The following is a 22160-nucleotide window of genomic DNA, read 5'->3' on the forward strand; positions in this document are numbered from 1 at the left end:
TGAGTATGACACAACTGAACAAATTTATTTGTTTTCCAATGATGAAAAAATAAACCAGCTACACTAACACAGGTGATCAGTAACCATTAAAGTAACCAACAGTAACTGCCTTCAAACCATTAGCAGCACAACAGGAGTATTACTGCAGTGAGGCTCATCCTTTTCCACTCACACACAACACAGTCAGAAGTCTCTCTCTCTCTCTCTCTCTCTGTCACAGACATATACAGCATTTCTGTTTGTAATATATAATCAGACCAATGCAGTTTGGTACAGAGGTTATTGAGAGCCACAGGTGGTCTTAACCTCAAGCGGTCTAGGGCTGTAAGACCATACATAGGGAGGGCTGTTCTGGGCACGCTTGACTCTCAACACTAAAGACGTTCCGATATCAAATAAAAGAACACAACCCCAATTCAGCAAACTAGTTTATGGCTGTTTTTGAGTATTGTTAATCACATTTACTAATGCTACCCAATTGCTTTAGTGAAACAGTCATTCAGTATGTAGAATACGGGGAGTAAGACTCGACAATATCCTTCACGTTTATAGAATGAAATGTATTATTTGGTTTTGTCAAATGATGTCTGTTACTATTAGATTAGTTTTCAACAAGATATTGAGACATTTATTATAATTATAGTAAAACGAGTCTTCAGATGTATTATTGCTAATTCTGTACATGCACTGCCAGTACAGAAAACAAGACCCCCACGCCCCAAAACACACCGATGTATATAAATAACAAATAGAACGTATCTTACATGGTCACACAACAGGAGTTCCCTCTCGAGTTATCTGAACTTTAATAAATCGATCCTCTGCCTCACCGAGCCTTCACGTACCGCTTTAGAGGTTCTGCTTTTAACGAGCACATTTAATGAAGCGTCGCCATCGCATGGCCTGCTGTTGCCAGTGAAACGCTCAGTTTAGCACAGAACCAGGTCTTCCGTGAAAAGGCACTCAATCAGTTTAATGAACAACTATCTAATGCCATAATTTAGGTGAGGGCTATTTTGTTTTGGCAAGAAAACAAATATCACTTTATTTCATTAAAAGCATTAAAAGTAAATTAAAGAGCACCTTATTCACAGTGAAAAAAAACATTGGTTACACAATTAAGAGAAGAGCAGAAAACATCCAATAAAAATATCTTACTGTTCTGTTTCAGTAAAGAGAATATCTTACTGTTTTGTTTTGACTAGATTATCAAGCATCAGGAAAGGAAAAAAAAAAAAAAAAAAAAAAACAGGTATGAACGATGAATGTGTGTGTCTACATGTTGCTGATTAATAATACTCAACATTAGTTTATATCACATTTACACTGGGTACCATACAGGGTCCAAGAAGCTTCACTCCTCCATCTAACTGATAGATGAGGTAGTGTCCACCACACCACCACCAATCACGCCAGCCTGCAGTGACGGCCCCTCTCAAACGTACAGCGCCTGCCTCTCAGAGAGGCCATGACTGAACAGAGCTGACTGAACGTGCACAAAGTCACATGAGTTCATAGTCAGTGCAGCGGCTGGACTACAGCACGTTCTCCTTCATTATCAAGACTGTCAATTCTTACTATTTCAAGACCCATAAAGAGTAAACCAGATGCTTAAATGATGGGAAGTTAAGAAATTAAGTTATATTTATTAAACAAAAGTGTCAAAACATGCAGCCCTGTGGAAAAGGCCAGTAAAATAAGAGCCGTCCTGAAAAACGCGTTTTTAGGTCACTGACTTCTGTACAGAAGGACGGGGGAAAAGACTCAAAACATTCCACATGATATTTTAAATCGTTAAAAGTGCATACGCAAAGGAAAAAAAAGGCATCCCATAGTTTTTGGTTTTAAGGCAGGCTACATCATAGGGCGTGTTCCAGAAGAGGAAAGGGTCTGTAGAAATCAATCCTGCGTTCCTTGTGTCCAGAGACCGGCTCAGATGCCCTATCTCCCGTGTCCTCACTTCCTAAGCTGATACACACACACACACACGCACACCTGCTGTTCATTTTAAGCGTTCGATGAGTTCCTGTGTGAGGCCCAGGTTGAGCAGCTGCATGGTGGACAGGTGGCCCAGGTGAGGGAAGGCTCTGAGAAGTCTCTCCCAACACAGCTCCAGCAGGCTGGGCACCACCAGCCAGATCTTAAACAGAGAGCCGGTCCTCTTGTTCTCGTGGATGTTGATAACACCTCCATGGATATACATGCATCCAGCCTAACAGGACATGCAAGAAACAGGATTTAGGTCAAGTTTAGACTGCCAAGCTACACGTGGGCATCCATGAAGGAGGAATGCTTTAAATTATCATTAGAAAGCTCAAACCTCTAGATTCTGAATTCAAAATCAACAGCTCAATAGCAAACAACTGTGCAAACAGAATAAATGTCAAATGATAAGGTTATAGGAAGGTGTGGAAGTGTGGGTTATGGGTGTGGAGGTGTGTGTTGTGGGTGTGGAGGTGTGGGGGTGTGTGTTGTGGGGGTGTGTGTTGTGGGTGTGTGTGTTGTGGGTTGTGGGTGTGGAGGTGTGTGTGTTGTGGGTTGTGGGTGTGGAGGTGTGTGTTGTTTGTTGTGGGTGTGGAGGTGTGTGGGTTGTGGGTGTGGAGGTGTGTGGGTTGTGGGTGTGGAGGTGTGGGTTGTGGGTGTGGAGGTGTGGGTTGTGGAAGTGTGTGGGTTGTGGGTGTGGAGGTGTGTGTGTTGTGGGTGTGGAGGTGTGTGTGTTGTGGGTGTGGAGGTGTGTGTGTTGTGGGTGTGGAGGTGTGTGTGTTGTGGGTGTGGAGGTGTGTGTGTTGTGGGTGTGGAGGTGTGTGTGTTGTGGGTGTGGAGGTGTGTGTGTTGTGGGTGTGGAGGTGGTGGAGGTGTGTGTTGTGGGTGTGGAGGAGGTGTAGGTGTGTGTAGGTGTGTGTTGTGGGTGTGGAGGTGTGTGTGTTGTGGGTGTGGAGGAGGTGGAGGTGTGTGTTGTGGGTGTGGAGGTGTATGTTGTGGGTGTGGAGGTGTATGTTGTGGGTGTGGAGGTGTGTGTTGTGGGTGTGGAGGTGGAGGTGTGTGTTGTGGGTGTGGAGGTGGTGGAGGTGTGTGTTGTGGGTGTGGAGGAGGTGGAGGTGTGTGTTGTGGGTGTGGAGGAGGTGGAGGTGTGTGTTGTGGGTGTGGAGGTGGTGGAGGTGTGTGTTGTGGGTGTGGAGGTGGTGGAGGTGTGTGTTGTGGGTGTGGAGGAGGTGGAGGTGTGTGTAGGTGTGTGTTGTGGGTGTGGAGGTGTGTGTTGTGGAGGTGGAGGTGTGTGTTGTGGAGGTGTGTGTTGTGGGTGTGGAGGTGTGTGTTGTGGGTGTGGAGGAGGTGGAGGTGTGTGTTGTGGGTGTGGAGGAGGTGGAGGTGTGTGTAGGTGTGTGTTGTGGGTGTGGAGGTGTGTGTTGTGGAGGTGGAGGTGTGTGTTGTGGAGGTGTGTGTTGTGGAGGTGGAGGTGTGTGTTGTGGAGGTGTGTGTTGTGGAGGTGGAGGTGTGTGTTGTGGAGGTGTGTGTTGTGGGTGTGGAGGTGTGTGTTGTGGGTGTGGAGGTGGTGGAGGTGTGTGTTGTGGGTGTGGAGGAGGTGGAGGTGTGTGTAGGTGTGTGTTGTGGAGGTGGAGGTGTGTGTTGTGGAGGTGTGTGTTGTGGAGGTGGAGGTGTGTGTTGTGGAGGTGTGTGTTGTGGGTGTGGAGGAGGTGGAGGTGTGTGTTGTGGGTGTGGAGGAGGTGGAGGTGTGTGTTGTGGGTGTTGTGGGTGTGGAGGTGTGTGTTGTGGGTGTGGAGGTGGAGGTGTGTGTTGTGGGTGTGGAGGTGGAGGTGTATGTTGTGGGTGTGGAGGTGTGTGTTGTGGGTGTGGAGGTGGAGGTGTGTGTTGTGGAGGTGTGGAGGTGGAGGTGTGTGTTGTGGAGGTGGAGGTGTGTGTTGTGGAGGTGTGTGTTGTGGGTGTGGAGGTGGTGTAGGTGTGTGTTGTGGGTGTGGAGGTGTGTGTTGTGGGTGTGGAGGTGTGTGTTGTGGGTGTGGAGGTGTGTGTTGTGGGTGTGGAGGTGTGTGTTGTGGGTGTGGAGGTGTGTGTTGTGGGTGTGGAGGTGTGTGTTGTGGGTGTGGAGGTGGAGGTGTGTGTTGTGGGTGTGGAGGTGGAGGTGTGTGTTGTGGGTGTGGAGGTGTGTGTTGTGGGTGTGGGTGTGGAGGTGTGTGTTGTGGGTGTGGAGGTGGAGGTGTGTGTTGTGGGTGTGGAGGTGGAGGTGTGTGTTGTGGGTGTGGAGGTGGAGGTGTGTGTTGTGGGTGTGGAGGTGGAGGTGTGTGTTGTGGGTGTGGAGGTGTGTGTTGTGGGTGTGGAGGTGGAGGTGTGTGTTGTAGAGGTGTGGAGGTGGAGGTGTGTGTTGTGGAGGTGTGGAGGTGGAGGTGTGTGTTGTGGAGGTGGAGGTGTGTGTTGTGGGTGTGGAGGTGGTGGAGGTGTGTGTTGTGGGTGTGGAGGTGGTGGAGGTGTGTGTTGTGGGTGTGGAGGTGGTGTAGGTGTGTGTTGTGGGTGTGTGTTGTGGGTGTGGAGGTGTGTGTTGTGGGTGTGGAGGTGTGTGTTGTGGGTGTGGAGGTGTGTGTTGTGGGTGTGGAGGTGTGTGTTGTGGGTGTGGAGGTGTGTGTTGTGGGTGTGGAGGTGTGTGTTGTGGGTGTGGAGGTGTGTGTTGTGGGTGTGGAGGTGTGTGTTGTGGGTGTGGAGGTGTGTGTTGTGGGTGTGGAGGTGTGTGTTGTGGGTGTGGAGGTGGTGGAGGTGTGTGTTGTGGGTGTGGAGGTGGTGGAGGTGTGTGTTGTGGGTGTGGAGGAGGTGGAGGTGTGTGTAGGTGTGTGTTGTGGGTGTGGAGGTGTGTGTGTTGTGGGTGTGGAGGAGGTGGAGGTGTGTGTTGTGGGTGTGGAGGTGTATGTTGTGGGTGTGGAGGTGGAGGTGTGTGTTGTGGGTGTGGAGGTGGTGGAGGTGTGTGTTGTGGGTGTGGAGGTGGTGGAGGTGTGTGTTGTGGGTGTGGAGGAGGTGGAGGTGTGTGTTGTGGGTGTGGAGGTGGTGGAGGTGTGTGTTGTGGGTGTGGAGGTGGTGGAGGTGTGTGTTGTGGGTGTGGAGGTGGTGGAGGTGTGTGTTGTGGGTGTGGAGGAGGTGGAGGTGTGTGTAGGTGTGTGTTGTGGGTGTGGAGGTGTGTGTTGTGGAGGTGGAGGTGTGTGTTGTGGAGGAGTGTGTTGTGGAGGTGGAGGTGTGTGTTGTGGAGGTGGAGGTGTGTGTTGTGGAGGTGTGTGTTGTGGGTGTGGAGGTGTGTGTTGTGGGTGTGGAGGAGGTGGAGGTGTGTGTTGTGGGTGTGGAGGAGGTGGAGGTGTGTGTTGTGGGTGTGGAGGAGGTGGAGGTGTGTGTTGTGGGTGTGGAGGTGTGTGTTGTGGGTGTGGAGGTGGAGGTGTGTGTTGTGGGTGTGGAGGTGGAGGTGTATGTTGTGGGTGTGGAGGTGTGTGTTGTGGGTGTGGAGGTGTGTGTTGTGGAGGTGTGGAGGTGGAGGTGTGTGTTGTGGAGGTGGAGGTGTGTGTTGTGGGTGTGGAGGTGGTGGAGGTGTGTGTTGTGGGTGTGGAGGTGGTGGAGGTGTGTGTTGTGGGTGTGGAGGTGGTGTAGGTGTGTGTTGTGGGTGTGGAGGTGTGTGTTGTGGGTGTGGAGGTGTGTGTTGTGGGTGTGGAGGTGTGTGTTGTGGGTGTGGAGGTGTGTGTTGTGGGTGTGGAGGTGGAGGTGTATGTTGTGGGTGTGGAGGTGGAGGTGTATGTTGTGGGTGTGGGTGTGGAGGTGTGTGTTGTGGGTGTGGGTGTGGAGGTGTGTGTTGTGGGTGTGGGTGTGGAGGTGTGTGTTGTGGGTGTGGAGGTGGAGGTGTGTGTTGTGGGTGTGGAGGTGGAGGTGTGTGTTGTGGGTGTGGAGGTGGAGGTGTGTGTTGTGGGTGTGGAGGTGGAGGTGTATGTTGTGGGTGTGGAGGTGTGTGTTGTGGGTGTGGAGGTGGAGGTGTGTGTTGTGGAGGTGTGGAGGTGGAGGTGTGTGTTGTGGAGGTGGTGGAGGTGTGTGTTGTGGGTGTGGAGGTGGTGGAGGTGTGTGTTGTGGGTGTGGAGGTGGTGGAGGTGTGTGTTGTGGGTGTGGAGGTGGTGGAGGTGTGTGTTGTGGGTGTGGAGGTGGTGTAGGTGTGTGTTGTGGGTGTGGAGGTGTGTGTTGTGGGTGTGGAGGTGTGTGTTGTGGGTGTGGGTGTGGAGGTGTGTGTTGTGGGTGTGGAGGTGGAGGTGTATGTTGTGGGTGTGGAGGTGGAGGTGTGTGTTGTGGGTGTGGAGGTGTGTGTTGTGGGTGTGGGTGTGGAGGTGTGTGTTGTGGGTGTGGGTGTGGAGGTGTGTGTTGTGGGTGTGGGTGTGGAGGTGTGTGTTGTGGGTGTGGGTGTGGAGGTGTGTGTTGTGGGTGTGGGTGTGGAGGTGTGTGTTGTGGGTGTGGAGGTGTGTGTTGTGGGTGTGGAGGTGGAGGTGTGTGTTGTGGGTGTGGAGGTGGAGGTGTATGTTGTGGGTGTGGAGGTGTGTGTTGTGGGTGTGGAGGTGGAGGTGTGTGTTGTGGAGGTGTGGAGGTGGAGGTGTGTGTTGTGGAGGTGGAGGTGTGTGTTGTGGGTGTGGAGGTGGAGGTGTGTGTTGTGGAGGTGTGGAGGTGGAGGTGTGTGTTGTGGAGGTGGAGGTGTGTGTTGTGGGTGTGGGTGTGGAGGTGTGTGTTGTGGGTGTGGAGGTGGAGGTGTGTGTTGTGGGTGTGGAGGTGTGTGTTGTGGAGGTGTGGAGGTGGAGGTGTGTGTTGTGGAGGTGGAGGTGTGTGTTGTGGAGGTGGAGGTGTGTGTTGTGGGTGTGGAGGTGGAGGTGTGTGTTGTGGAGGTGTGGAGGTGGAGGTGTGTGTTGTGGAGGTGGAGGTGTGTGTTGTGGGTGTGGAGGTGGTGGAGGTGTGTGTTGTGGGTGTGGAGGTGGTGTAGGTGTGTGTTGTGGGTGTGGAGGTGGTGTAGGTGTGTGTTGTGGGTGTGGAGGTGGTGTAGGTGTGTGTTGTGGGTGTGGAGGTGTGTGTTGTGGAGGTGGAGGTGTGTGTTGTGGGTGTGGAGGTGTGTGTTGTGGGTGTGGGTGTGGAGGTGTGTGTTGTGGGTGTGGGTGTGGAGGTGTGTGTTGTGGGTGTGGGTGTGGAGGTGTGTGTTGTGGGTGTGGAGGTGTGTGTTGTGGGTGTGGAGGTGTGTGTTGTGGGTGTGGAGGTGTGTGTTGTGGGTGTGGGTGTGGAGGTGTGTGTTGTGGGTGTGGAGGTGTGTGTTGTGGGTGTGGGTGTGGAGGTGTGTGTTGTGGAGGTGTGTGTTGTGGGTGTGGAGGTGTGTGTTGTGGGTGTGGAGGTGGAGGTGTGTGTTGTGGGTGTGGAGGTGGAGGTGTGTGTTGTGGGTGTGGAGGTGTGTGTTGTGGGTGTGGAGGTGGAGGTGTGTGTTGTGGGTGTGGAGGTGGAGGTGTGTGTTGTGGGTGTGGAGGTGGAGGTGTGTGTTGTGGGTGTGGAGGTGGAGGTGTGTGTTGTGGGTGTGGAGGTGGAGGTGTGTGTTGTGGGTGTGGAGGTGTGTGTTGTGGGTGTGGAGGTGGAGGTGTATGTTGTGGGTGTGGCGTCTGGGTGGTGTTGGGGAATAGGGCAGCAGACCGGGAGCCACTGACCGGGGTGACAGCAGCACAGTGGAAGTATGCTGGCTCGGGCATGGCGGCGGGGAGCCTGGTCCACTGGAACGTCTGGAGGCTGATCTTCCACAGGTCTGCCAGGATCACCTCGCCATTATAGCCCCCACATATAAAAACATCTGCAGACAAACGTCATGCAAGAAGCCATCGATAAGGAAAACTGTGCTGACCGCAGTTTGAGTGATCAGTAATCTGAGCTGGGAACTTACCGTATTAACGCCGCAGAAACAACAGGTAAACCATCACATCACAGATCAACAGTATGGCCAGACAGAACAATCGATCGTTTGAGTTGGGACTTACCATTTTTAATCTGCACACAACTATGGCATCTCCTAGGAGCTGGGTACCCTGCCGTACACATTACGCATCATTAGCACCGCCCCTTTAAGGTTTGTCCTTCTTGGTACAGTGTGATGGTAAAAGACGGCGAGCCTGACCTATCTGCTCGTGAGGCTTCGTCATGATCTCCTCCCATGAATTCGTTTCAAGATTATACGCATGAATCTGTAACACAGGAAGCAACAAGTCAGATTTAATGGAACAAACAGGAATGCTGGTGAACCTTGGTGGTGGTGGGGGGGGGGGGGGGGGGGGGGGGGGGGTTACAGAACATTTGCAAAGGATTAATGGATGTGAGTGTGTGTGAAGTCTCAAACTTGTCTTTCAGCTCTTGAATGTACCTTGTCTAAAGGGTAGGACGTCCAAGAGGTTCCTCCCCCTAAGATGTAGATCCTCTGTCTGTCATGGGCTATTTCGTGCCTGTATCTGTGCAAAGGAAATTAGATGCGTTACCCATACATACACTCCTGTCTGCTTTACCACCACAGCTGTACTGAAAACGCAATCCCTACACATGTAATTAAAACAGGCTGATGTATTTAAACAAAAGGACACAGAGGAACAAGTGTAACCAAGGCCCATTTTCCAATGTGGGGTCACATCAGGGTGCTCCACGCTAGGGTCACTGACGTCATGTGATCATGTTGGTGTTACTCCCACAAACACATCCATCCCCCTGAAGTCTCCAGCAGTGTGTTTTGTTCCAGACGGCTGGGTCTTTCACCACAGACTCATGCACACGGTCACGGTTCTGTTTTCAATCTGTTGGGCTGCTAAACACAGACTGGCAGGCACCTTCTTGGAAGCCCGGCTGACTTCTGAAACACGTGTCTTCTGGCGTGCATCTCTAGAGTGTCCTGAAGACATTTTCCCTGTCTTTTTTTCTTTTGATATTTCCCCACTGCATTTGCTTGAGCTGAAGGTGTAACGCACAGTAACTGGAACTGTTCAGTGAAGGTATGTCAGCAAGCCCCCCCACACACACATGGCAAATGGTCGTGCACCAAACGCTTACAGAACCATGCCCTGCAGAGTGCATAAGCGTAGCGCTCTGAACCGCAAAGCGACACTGAAACAGTATCTCTTGGTGCACACTACCACTCAGCCATACCGCATGAGGTTGAAGGTCAAAGGTCACTCACCGTTCCTCGGGAAGGTCATCTGGAGGGTTGTTGGGCTTGAGATGCATCCACTCGCGTGTGGTGAGGTCCAGCCTGTGGAGATCTGTACTGTAGATGTAGCCCGTTGTCCCACCGAACACGTACAAGAAGCCATTTATGATGGCCATCGCCTGAACAGGAAATAGGGAGTTAACGCACTCCTGAAACCATTAGTACATCATAGAAAGGTCTTTCTCGTGTTTAGAGGACAGAGACTGAGCAAACCAGCTTAAAGTGTAGAATGTTAGCTTTAATTTGATGGTTTTTACGTTCATGCAGGGTGAGCTATACAGCAATCACAGCTGACACATTACTGTACAGTTCAAGTAAACAGGTACAGGAGAACATGATTTGTATGATTTATATGTTCAAATACATAAAAGGCTCCAGGCTTCTGGCAATGTAAGAGTTTCTCTTTTCCTTGGAAACAGATTTTTCTTTCCAAATTACCCCAAAATTAGACCAATCATCATTGGACCACGAGATTATTTATGCACACAGCACAAAAGAGCAAAAGAAATTCAGCTTTCGAGGAGCTGGGACCATTATAGCATATTACTGTGGAAACTTGAGCAACCCCAACAACGGTCAATGTTTCTAACAACACGAAAACGATTTGGCCCTTAACCAGACACAGTTTTTATAATATTATGAAATTATAAATGCTTGAGGTTTAAACCAGTCGTTTATGTTAATGGTTTTTAAGCGGCCAGGGAAATGAACGGTGCGTGATTTAAAGCCTGTCTATGAGGACCCATTTCCACAGGTGTTGTGGCCGGTGATACCCTCCCCGCTTATATTTTAAACATAATGAATGCGTTTACCATGAATCGTTTTAATGTGGTTTGTCAGTAGCTGCAGCACAACTTCATGTGACTGGAGCTCCTTGGTGCTGCTGGCCTCCGTCCCCACAGCTGTGTGTGTTTGAAGGCTCGTTTGAGTCATGCACTGTGGCGTTCCCCAGTCTGCCAGGTTGTCCGCTTATGCTAATTACACACGTCTGTTCTATCTTCTTAACAATGCAGCAGACATCTGAATTCAACACACGTGTGCTTTTGTCTGGGTGCGATTTATTGGGATCATTCAACTTTCATGGCACAGTGTCTGGTCTGCCTCTCAGACCGCATACACGACACGGACCGCATACACGACACGGACCGCAGACACGACACGGATGCTCCATGCTCAGAATCAACACGAGATCTCTCCCGCAGCTCAGAAGGGGGCCAGCCGTCAGACATCTGGGCACTGACTCAGACACCACCTCTCCGTTTGGCTGTCTCGACATCACCTGATATGAACGAAAACTCCTCACTTTAAAGCGAACATTCAGCACTTTACGAGCTTAGCCAGTTTCATTTTAAATCCACTGTGTACGAGAGTGGAAACCAAAAGCAAAAACTGCATCAATGTCCAAATATGTGTGGTTCACTCTTCCTGAGTGAGATGTTTTCTGGACTAGCGTCACCTGTCCGTATATCCGGCTGGGTTTCTTCCCCCTGCAGTTAAGTAAGGACCATCTCTTGTATTTGACGTTGCAGACGTGAACATCGTTGCCGTTGTTTTCACCGAATGGAATTCCAGTGCCACCAAACACAAGCAGGTTGTTACCGTGCAAAACAGCTGGGAGACACAGGAAGGACAGGTCTGCATAACTAAGGGCTGGTTCCAAATAAATCAATCAAATCAATCAATTAATATCAAATGAGTGCAAGACTAAGGAAGGCCACGATGCGTGGTGATGAATGGTGGGCGGGGTTTGGGGGGGTCACCTGACATGGAGGCCAGCTCTGTGGGCATGTAGCCCTCTGTACGGATCTGCTGCCATGTTCCTGTGGCAAAGTGGTACCTCCACAGCTCCCGAAACAGCGGGTAGTCCTCATTCTCCAAGCCGCCCGACTCGTCGTAGTCCGGGTTGTAGCCTCCAAACACATACAGGTTGGTGTTGTCGGCGACACAGCGGTGTCCACTGCGAGCTGGGGGTGCTCGGTGACCTGCGGAGACAGACGGGGGTCAAAGGTGAGGTCAGCAGAGGCAAACGCAGGTCCCGTCACCCGGACGGCCCTCCTCGCTCTGACAGGGTGTCTTGGACAGGCGTCTTTATGCTTCAGCACCTGTTTGAATGAGGCTGCAGCAAATGGACAATTAAGCAAGTCGTTAGACACTGGTTTCATTATACAAGCGCCAATAATACGCATACGTAATAAGTTTGCTCAAGGCCGTGGATTAAGAGGGCAGAGCACCAGTAAGCTTGGCACAGAGACGCTGTGGAGGAAAAGGCAAAGTGTGTGTGGTTATTCTTTGACGTCTGCAGACATCCATGCACTCTGGTTGATTTTGCGTTAAAATGTACAGCTTTGGATCAACGCCACTTCAGGGACATGCTTCCCCACTACTCCATCAGTCAGACTGGTTGCCATAGTTGCGAGAAGGTGAAACATCCAACCTGAGAACTGGTTGCTTTTACGATGCCTCGTCGCCACACACAAACACAATCACATGTGTAACACGAATCAGCAGTGAAGCAGTCTCCACCTGCCCGGAGCAAACGACCACACCCTTTCAAATACTTCGACCTTGATATCTGCCTTGTAACTTCGTCTGTGCCCTCAAACATGAACGTTACAAAAGAGGACCAGGAAAATAGGTCAAACATGTGAATCCTTACACACACAATCTCATACATACAGACACACACACACACACACACACACACACACACAGATACACACAAAATAAGTAATGCACATAGAAAAGCACATTTCCAGACACAAAGAAATGGCCTAGGTCACGGTTCTACAGTGAAAGCCACGCTGAAGGAACCCGGGCAGAAGGGAAGAGTCCAGCTTGCACCAGAAGGGAAGAGAGCAGCTTTGAAGGGGTAGAATAACCAGGAGAAACAGAACCAGCTACCACACACTCAGGTTGCTTTCGGTGAAACTGATCATTTTTGAGGTATTTTTCACTTCTTTTCGGTTTAGTCAAGGGCTGGTGTGTTACCCACCTTCTCTTAAAAACCTGTTTGGGATCCGTAGACTGGGGCAAGGGTTGAGGACTCGTCGGGCTTCTAGCCAGCGAACCTTCTTCTTAGAGCCTGTCACCGCATTCACCACAATCACACAGACAGACAACAACGCAGGACAGTGGCAGCAAACACCCCCCCACACACAAACACACCCACACACACACACACACACCCCCACACACACACACAACAGACACCACTGAAGAATGTTGGTCCACCAAAGGCTGGATGAAGGTATATAAGGGGTGGGGAGTATTCCTATTCCCACACACACACACACACACACACACACACACACACACACACACCCCTACTATACCTCAGCTATAGTGCTCAACTACCATCTTTGTTTTCAATTTAAGTATGACTGATGACTTATTATATTATGCACAAACTTAAACTCAATGTGCACAAATTAGCACACACACAATCTTGCAAAACAAACTATGTTTACACAATCTGTTTAACCTAAACATTTCTATTGTAAATAAAATCAATAATATAGGTAAACCATAGTTTAAAAATGCGCGCACACACACAACATAACAGTGGGTATTAATATACAATTTATCACTCAACGATCTGCAAGGTATCACTGGTACGTTAGCACTGCACATAAAAATGTATTATATGCAACTAAATTATACTTCAGTACCATGTAGCTATACTTTTCATTGTTGTTAGTTAATTACACCAAATTCTCATGGGCCTTTGTATATTACTCTATTTGTAATTACACATCATTCATCACATTAAAATGTGCCCCCTCACCCACACTAAAACCGCTCCCCCAGCCAATCACGAGCTGTCCAACACTAAAACCGCTCCCACAACCAATCATGAGCTGTCGGAAAACGGTGTCTGTAAGCTTAAAAATGTCAATAACTGATGACAGGTATTGAATAATAAGGGTAAAACAATTTCAATACAGAAAAGAGTTTAAAAATAAAAATAAGTATGAAAGAGTTCATCAAACTTTAAAATAGTTTTGTAACTACAGTTTTGATCAGTCTCCATGTCCTCTCGTATATAACTTTATAAGGCCAGGTCTTCTTAGGTTAACTGAACTATTTTGACCTAACTCATTTGCACAATAAATCCCTAGCTACTTTTTGTTTGGAATTTGAGTAAATAAAATTTTAATGCATCAAAAAAATTCCAGTCAGTTTGGAGAACTGTAGAAAACCAATATATGCTGCATTAGCCTTACTCCACAGACACACCGAATATTCAAAATTTCAATATTTGTATTCCCAATGCTCATATAAGTTCAATATCACAATTGGAACATTTAAATTATAAACAAAAGCTGGTGGGTGTTGGAAAGGAGTACCCATCAACTCCATCAGCTCATCAAGCAACTAGAAAATCCCAGTTTACAAGCGCATCATTAAAGCCAGCTCAGTGGCCCAAACATGACAGCTTACTTCCATTTCAATCAATATGCGAGACAGGACACTGAACACAAAGCACAGAGGAATGGGGGTGATGTTATGAAGTAAGCAGGATATACACATATGAACCCAAAGGTCGAGAGGTCCTGGGGCTGGGGAGCCTCTCCACGCTACACACAAACCCTCCACAGGCTGAGAACCAACAGTGAACAATTTATCTTTAAACCTCAATTTATCTTTAAATATTGATAATATACAAGACTGATTGTATATGTACCAGCAGGCCTTCCATCCACAGTGAACAAAATGAATGAATTCATTTAGAAATTAAAATAAAAAGGTAATACGCAAGTACTTGGATAATGGTCTTGTTAGGTCATTCACGAAGGCTTCACAATAAGTAAAAAGTAAGACAGAATCAAAAGGAGCCCCAGCAGCCCAGACCTCATAATAGAGGTAGATAGGCAGATCATCTGAGTTGGCACACAAGGTCCTCAGCAATTGCTCTTACTTCCAAGTTCATCACACACACAAAAAATTTCAACACAAACAAAGAAAACATTTTTTTAAGCTGCTGGCGATTTTATGAGAGCCCCTGGGTGTTGAAATCGCCCTTGACATGTGAAAATACCATCACCTGTAGAAAGGAAAACATACCAATAGAATTTGCAGTTGTATTTGGGAAAAAGGCATACTTCATCACAAGCTAGTCATTTACACCCCGCAAATCAAACAACCATAGTGCGGGTGGGGATTAACCTTCTTGATTACACACAACACAACACTTGCTGTTTGTCTTGTCTTTAAGTATGGGAATTCTTAACAACCATGTACATCACTGTGGAACTCACAACTGTCAGAACTCATGCAGACAGCAGACAACAGTGACATTTCTTTTGTAGAATGTCTATAGAAATGAATAATATTCACATTTTACAAGCAAGATATTGACCTAAATTTAAATATATCTATGCATCAAGTAGGCATGGGCAATATGTTGATATAATAAATTATCAGAAAGAAATATTCAAACTACACAAAAGATTGGAAAATTGCCAATGCTGGACTATTGGTGCAAACAGTCCAAATATATTAGTAAACCTCAGGTAAACTAATAACCCAAACTCAAAACAAACACTGCTCAAAAGTTTCAAGACAAGGCCAACAACGTAGAGTCAAGAGTGAGATGAATGACTAATTGGAGAATAAATGTGGTACTGTATCCTGCAACCGATCTAGATGTGCTGCATGTATTTATTAACAAAGCCACTAAAATAACCGGCACAGCAGGATCAAATGTCATCACCCATTCATCCTCATGTATTAGCCTACTGCAGGAGTTGTCTACTGCATTACTTGCAAGAGATGTAATCAGCTTTATATAGGAGAAACTGATTGCTGATTGGTTTGTTTAACAGCTTTGGACAATCAGAATGATGGATTTGTCGGTTCCAGTGCAAGGCATTCCAGTACTGATGGACCCTGTATTAATGACATTAATGACACGTATCATTTCACTGGAAGTTCCTGCTATGCCAGCAATAAAGCTGGAACACTCCAAGAAAAAGAGCTGATCTACACTCCTGGAACTTTAGAAACCTGTGCAATTAATGTTATTCTTTTTCATGTATATACTCCTAAGAAATCATAAGCACTTTGCTTGTGCAGCTGATGAAGGACCTCCATCAGAAAGGTCCAGTTTCTCTGACAACTTTCTGTACTTCACTATAATTTTTCTTATTATTAAAGTGCACCGCAATTATTCACTTGGAATATTTTAGCTAGACAGACAGACGTATTTCTATCATTGCAGGACTTTCACCACAGTATATTCAACACAATAGATTCTGCAGAGAAGAAGTAGAAACAGTGGGGGGAAAAGTATTTAGTCAGTCACCAAAAGTGCAAGTTCTCCCACTTAAAAAATAAGAGGCCTGTAATTGACATCATAGGTAGACCTATGAGAGACAAAATGAGGAATTTTTTTAAAGAATTTATTTGCAAACAATGGTGGAAAAAAAGTATTTGGTCAATACCGAAATTAGAGAAAATGTTTTCTGTAAGTCTTCACAAGGTTGGTAGCGTGGGATCATTGTCATGCTGAAAGACCCAGTCACGTTTCATCAGCCCTTGCTAATGGAAGGAGGTTTGCACTCAAAATCTCACAATACATGTCCCCATTTATTTTTTCATGTACACGGATCAGTCATCCTGGTCCCTTTGCAAAGAAACAGCCTCAAAGCATGAAGTTTCCACCCCCATGAAGTTTCCACCCCCATGATGTTGCCACCCCCATGAAGTTTCCACCCCCATGATGTTGCCACCCCCATGATGTTGCCACCCCCATGATGTTGCCACCCCCATGATGTTGCCACCCCCATGATGTTGCCACTCCCATGCTTCACAGCAGGTATGGTGTTCTTTGGATGCAATTCAGCATTCACTCTCTTCCAAACATTTCTACTTTGGTTTCATCTGACCATATGACATTCTCCCAATACTCTTCTGGAACATCCAAATGTTCTCTATCAAACTTCAGATGGGCCCGGATATGTACTGATATGTACTGGCTTAAGGAGGGGACACGTCTGGCACTGCAGGATCTGAGTCCCTGGCGTAGTGTGTTACTAACGGTAACCTTTGTAACGTTGGTCCCAGTTTTCTGCAGGTCACTCACATGGTCCCCTCGTGTGATTCTGGGACTTCTACTCACCGTTCTTGTGAACATTTTGACCCCACAGGCTGAGATCTTGCGTGGGGCCCCCGATCGAGGGAGATTATCAGTGGTCTTGTCGGTCTTCCATTTTCTAATTATTGCTCCCACAGTTGATTCTATTGATTTTAAGTCTTCCTAGCCTGGTGCAGGTCTACAATTTTGTTTCTGGTGTCCTTCGACAGCTCTTTGGTCTTCACCATAGTGGAGTTTGGAGTATGACTGTTTGGTCTGTTATACGCATAACATTAATACAGGTAATGAGTGGAGGACAGAGGAGGCTTACAGTTACAGTGTCTGTGACAGCCAGAAATCTTGCTTGTTTGTAGGTGACCAAATACTTATTTTCTTATATACTTATTCTTTAAAAACCAGACAATGTGAGTTTCAGATTTTTGCCCCCAATTTGCACTAATGCAAACTGATCCAATTAAAGGAAAAAAGAATCGAACCATTTGCCTGTATACTCAATGGAAAGGTCTGACTTAACCCAGCTGGGTCTCTAGGTTAGGTAGCTAGTTAGGATAGGAAGGCATATAGAGGAAAACTAGGAATAGGTTAAGCGAACTAGCAGTCTAAATAGAGCGGTGAAGCCAGCAGTCCAGATAGAGCGGTGACGCCAACAGTCCAGATAGAGCGGTGACGCCAACAGTCCAGATAGAGCGGTGACGCCAACAGTCCAGATAGAGCGGTGACGCCAACAGTCCAGATAGAGCGGTGACGCCAACAGTCCAGATAGAGCGGTGACGCCAACAGTCCAGATAGAGCGGTGACGCCAACAGTCCAGATAGAGCGGTGACGCCAACAGTCCAGACAGAGCGGTAAAGCCAGCAGTCCAGACAGAGCGGTAAAGCCAGCAGTCCAGACAGAGCGGTAGAGCCAGCAGTCCAGATAGAGCGGTAAAGCCAGCAGTCCAGATAGAGCGGTAAAGCCAGCAGTCCAGATAGAGCGGTAAAGCCAGCAGTCTAGAAAGAGCGGTAAAGCCAGCAGTCTAGAAAGAGCGGTAAAGCCAGCAGTCTAGATAGAGCAGGAAAGCCAACAGTCTAGATAGAGCAGGAAAGCCAACAGTCTAGATATTGCATGAACTGTCAACCACATCAGCAACTAGCTAGCAGAGCTTAGCAAACAGAACTAGTTAGCGAAAGGCAAACAGCCAGAGAGGCTCAGTTCTGCGATAGAGGAATAAAACCAGAACATCTTCTCAATGTCGCACATCACCCCTTTCACGCCGAAAACCCGACAGCCTGTTAGCTTAGCTCGCACAGAAACTCTAGCACACAGAGGCATTTGCATAGACAATTAGCTAGTGAGCTAACCTAGCCTAACACTGGCTAAGACACGTTAGCTCAGCTAGCACAACAAGCCCACAACCCTCCAGGTAAACGGGCAGAGCCTCCAGCACGACGCCGTGTCCTTCATCCTGTGGAGAGAAACCGCCGGCTAGCTCGCTAAGCTAGCTCGCTCGTGCGCGTGTAGCTATAGTAACAGAGTGTCGGTTATAATTTTGTCGCGTCGATGTGTTTTTTTTCCACTGACCTGCTCCTCTGAGCGGAGAACTCCCGGACAGTTTCTCAAATTTATTCAGCTGGTCCGGGCTGTGAGCACCCTCGGCGGCCGACATTTTTTGTCGATAGCAGTTAAATCATCGAATAGGTGTACTTAAAAAAACAAAAGTGATTCAATTAAGTGCAAATAATACATTACAAGCCGATAACGCACCCCATTCTTCCCAGGGAACCGCTCGACTCGAACGTTCAGGGGTAACGTGTGTCCAGGGTTGCCAGGTCCTACAAAAATATCCAGCCCAAAGTCAGTCTAACACCCGCCCTCCAGAAGCTTAAACTAGCCCACAGTATATGTCTGTCACACATTTGAAGCCAATGGCAAAACTATTTATATTAAAGTCATTAATAATATTGTAACATTAGTGTTTTATTTGTTCTTTTATATCAGTTTTATATCCCGGTCAAGAACATTTAATAGTAACACAATTAGCAAAAAGAAAAGAACTTTTACTTAATAATTTCTTGCTCCTCCTGAACTCTCTTCTCTCCTCTGATCCTCTTTTAACATTTTTTTAATCGCTTTGTGATTTCTGGTTACATGAAGAGCTATTATGAACTTTTGAACAGTTCTTTCCACGAGAGTGTTTTTACTGGAGCATCTGATGACTACACATAACTGTTTTTTTGGTTGTAACATCTGTGCTCTCATCAACGATTAGAGAGTATGGCCCACTTCCCATATCCTCTAAAAGATCTTCATGTGCTACAGGCCCGATCACTGAATGAATCATGCTGTGCATTTCTGTGTAAACTAATGCCTTTCTGTGAAATGTCTTCCACTACACATCCTTAATGATCAACAGCTACAATGCTTGAGTGGCACATGAGCAGCTGCAACTCTGCCTCCTTCACTCCATAAACGAGCAGCCTGTGTCAAATGTTCTGGCATTTGGGAATGGAGCAGCATTCCTTCTGTGTTTGTGGCAGTTAGGGCAATCAGGTCACTGCAATGAGCTCTTATTTCACATTTGCAATATTTGCAATATGCCTTTTCTCGTCATTAGGGACACTTTTAATTCATTCCATCAAACCTTTTTCTTTTTCCCCCGTTTACCTGGCATATTAGCTATCGACTGCTGTTTTCTCTTCACATTCTCTCTCTCTCTCTCTCTCTCTCTCTCTCTCTCTCTCTCTGTCTCTCTCTCTCTCTCGCTCTCTCTCTCTCTCTCTCTCTCTCTCTCTCGATCTCTCTCTCCGTTTCACACTGTCCTCCCTTATGTCGTTATGTTCTCCTGGTTCTTAGTGTCGACTTGTACACGTTTGACTTATAACTCCCGCGGTAATTTAGTAGCCCAACTAAATAGAAGCCCAAAAACCCCTGAACCCGACGCTGGATTTTCCAAATAAGCCCAATTTGGCGTGAAAAACGCGAACCTGGCAACTCTGTGTGTGTCAGTCCGTGTAGGTAAACGTGAAGGTAGAAATGTTAACGACAGCAAAAAGCCATCGGAGAGTGGGTTTTTTTTTTCGTTTCTTCCAAAGTAAAAGTCACTAAGGCGTTGGAAAGAATTTGATTCCTTCATGACAGTCTTACTGACCTTAGTCTACAGACACAATTGCTGACATTAGATAGATAGATAGATAGATAGATAGATAGATAGATAGATAGATAGATAGATAGATAGATAGATAGATAGATAGATAGATAGATAGATAGATAGATAGATAGATAGATAGATAGTTATCTTCTGAAGTCTAACTGAAGTCTGGCTGAAGTCTGGCTCGGTCATACTCCATTTAGAAGATGGAGATAGTGCAGGTCCATCCTAGAAACTCTGAGGAAGGTCTCTGATATTGTATCATAAAAAATGGGCTGAGGAAAAGGGAAGAAACCGCTGTGTCATGTTGTATGAAATGGCCTGAACTTCTAAAGCCTGAAGTACTTTGATATGACACATTGAATGTGAAGCATCAAATGTCTTATTAAGAACTACAAAGCATTTTGGTTCTATAGCATGTGAGCTGTAATGTGAGAAATAATAATACTTACTTTCACAAATGCTGTTTGCTAATTTTCAATGAAAAAATGACTTATTGCGCCTTTAATTTAATATAGATAGTTTATTACATGTTTATTACAATGATAGAATAAAATGAACTAGCTAGCCAATAGAACAGCAAGTACTGAAATTTCATTTCAGGCAAATCTGACAGTACATATTCATGAGTTCATTAGTGTTGGATTAAACATAGCAAGTCAGAGTTAGGCTGCAATGACTTTTCACATTCCAAGAAAGCTGTAAGATGTTTTTGTGGTCTCTCCCTGGTGGAATTATAGATTCATTAGCACATGATCAAATGTGAGCTTTCTGAGAGCTCTTGTGCTTGTTCCAGCTACATCTCTGCTTAGTTTCCGAGAGTCGGTCTGAGGAATGAAGGGTGAATGTGCCTGCTAAATGTGATTCCTTTGTACACATTCATTAGACAGAGCTCAGCTAGGTCTGTCTGACACAGAAGATCACCCAGACTCACATTCAAAAGGAAAAAAGTCAAATGTTTTCAGAGTTTCATATTCATAGTATAAAATTCAGATGTGTTTTCTTGGAAGCTTACTTCTTACCCTGTTTAGCTAACTAATCTGTGGTCCATTTCCCAGTAAATAATCAGAAAAAGTAACTTGTTGTCACTTTCAGCCTCTCCCTCCTCCCTGGTCCCGCCTAGCTCCCCGCTCCCATTCGTTCCCACCTCTGTCTGTCACGCCCCTGTCGTTAGTGCCCACACCTGTGTCTCGTTTTCAGTCCCCTGTTTCAGTGTATATCAACCCCTCCGTTTCACTCCTCTGTGTCGGTCATTGTACGTGAGTCCCTCCTCGCTTTTCCGCTCTCCCATGGTCCTCTCTGCTTATTGTTCTGTCCGTTAATGTTCTCTGTCTTGTATCTAGTTTTGGTTGTTTTCTCCTCATTGACCTTTTCCCTGCTCAGTGTAGTCTGGCTCATTTAAAATGTGTGTTGGTTTGTTAAGCTTCCCCCTCGCTGTTTACCCCTAGTTACATTTTGTCTGTAGTCTGGTTTAGTATTTTGTTCATAGACTGGTATTGTGTTTTGGTCTTTCTCTCCCTTGAGTAGTTGCCCCTTTTGTTGTATATGGTTCTCCCCTTTGTGTTTTCTTAGTGTGTTTAGTTGTAATGGTTCCATATGTTTTCCCTTTCCCTAGTTGTCTTGCCTTCTCGTGCCACAGTATTACCCCTTCTATTGTATAGTGTAGCTCCTTTCTGCCTTTGGTGTTTCTGTCTAGTGTTTTGCTGGTTTCTCTTATAATAAATATTCATATACTTGTGATTGCGTCACCTCTGCCTCTGAAACGTTACACTTGTTTTCCACAAACACAATCCATTTTATTAATAATAATAAATACTGTAATAACAGTCATAAAGGAAATAATTCACAGTAGTAGGAAGAAAATGTTCCATCAGAGCGCTACGATTGTATGATGATGGCTTCACATATGCCGTCATGGAAACAATCTGAAGGTCATGGAAGCTCGGTGAGCTCTTGGAGTGTCTCAGGTTGTTCCCCAGACTGTGGGCTTCTCACAGAGCACGCCACTACTCAGTGCTCTAATGACTTAGTGTCGACTCTTTGTCAGGAGTGTCTGTATGTTGCTGCCTTCCCATTGGCTGCAGCCCACTCTGTATTTCACATTTCCTGCAGTAAACCGAGAAGCAAAGGTGGCCCACCTGTCTTGGGCAGTTTCAGCCCGGCAGTGTGTCATCCTTCACCTCCACCTCCACCTGCACCACCACCACCTCCACCTATACCTCCACCTCCACCACCAAACCCCCCTTCCACAACCACCTCTACCACCACCTTCACCTCTACCTCCACCACCACCACTACCTCCACCTTCACCTCCACTACTACCCCACCTCCACGTCAACCTCCACCTCAACCTCACCACCAACACCTTCACCTCCACCACCTTCACCACCACCTCCAGCACCACCACTACCACCACCTTCACCTCTACCTCTACCTCCACCTTCACCACCACCTCCACCTTCACCTTCACCTCCAGCACCACCTCCACCTTCACCTCCACCTTACCTCACACCACTTGTTCTTCAGGCTTTCAAGAGCAAAGTTTTCAGCTAGAACAACGGAAGTAGCACACAGCATGAATATTGAATTGAATTGAATAAACTTTATTGATCCCGAAGGAAATTAACGTTCCCCTGGGGCCTCGGTGTAAAGCACCGCGAACCCAGAGCGGCCCTGCAGCGTCAGAAACACGCCGCCGTTCACAG

The 22160-nt window shown here is 46.9% G+C and overlaps 1 protein-coding gene across 2 annotated transcripts; it reads right to left on the minus strand.

Annotated features, from left to right (window-relative positions):
• Positions 1–4: 4 nt before the first annotated feature.
• Positions 5–18131, minus strand: klhdc10 (kelch domain containing 10). Of its 2 annotated transcripts, XM_077005337.1 has the most exons (10): positions 17889–18131; positions 12225–12314; positions 10993–11214; positions 10689–10843; positions 9203–9351; positions 8402–8486; positions 8159–8225; positions 8022–8069; positions 7698–7837; positions 5–2212 (listed from the first exon to the last, which is right to left on the minus strand). In XM_077005337.1, exons 1-10 carry the CDS (start codon positions 17971–17973, stop codon positions 2003–2005), a joined length of 1251 nt encoding a protein of 416 aa, XP_076861452.1. In that variant the 5' UTR covers positions 17974–18131; the 3' UTR covers positions 5–2002. The 2 variants fall into 2 exon arrangements, with proteins under 2 accessions (XP_076861452.1, XP_076861453.1); XM_077005338.1 differs by lacking the exon at positions 12225–12314.
• Between the last annotated feature and the right edge of the window lie 4029 nt (positions 18132–22160).

The sequence above is a fragment of the Brachyhypopomus gauderio genome, chromosome 5 (assembly GCF_052324685.1).
Source record: "Brachyhypopomus gauderio isolate BG-103 chromosome 5, BGAUD_0.2, whole genome shotgun sequence".
Taxonomy (NCBI): Eukaryota; Metazoa; Chordata; class Actinopteri; order Gymnotiformes; family Hypopomidae; genus Brachyhypopomus; species Brachyhypopomus gauderio.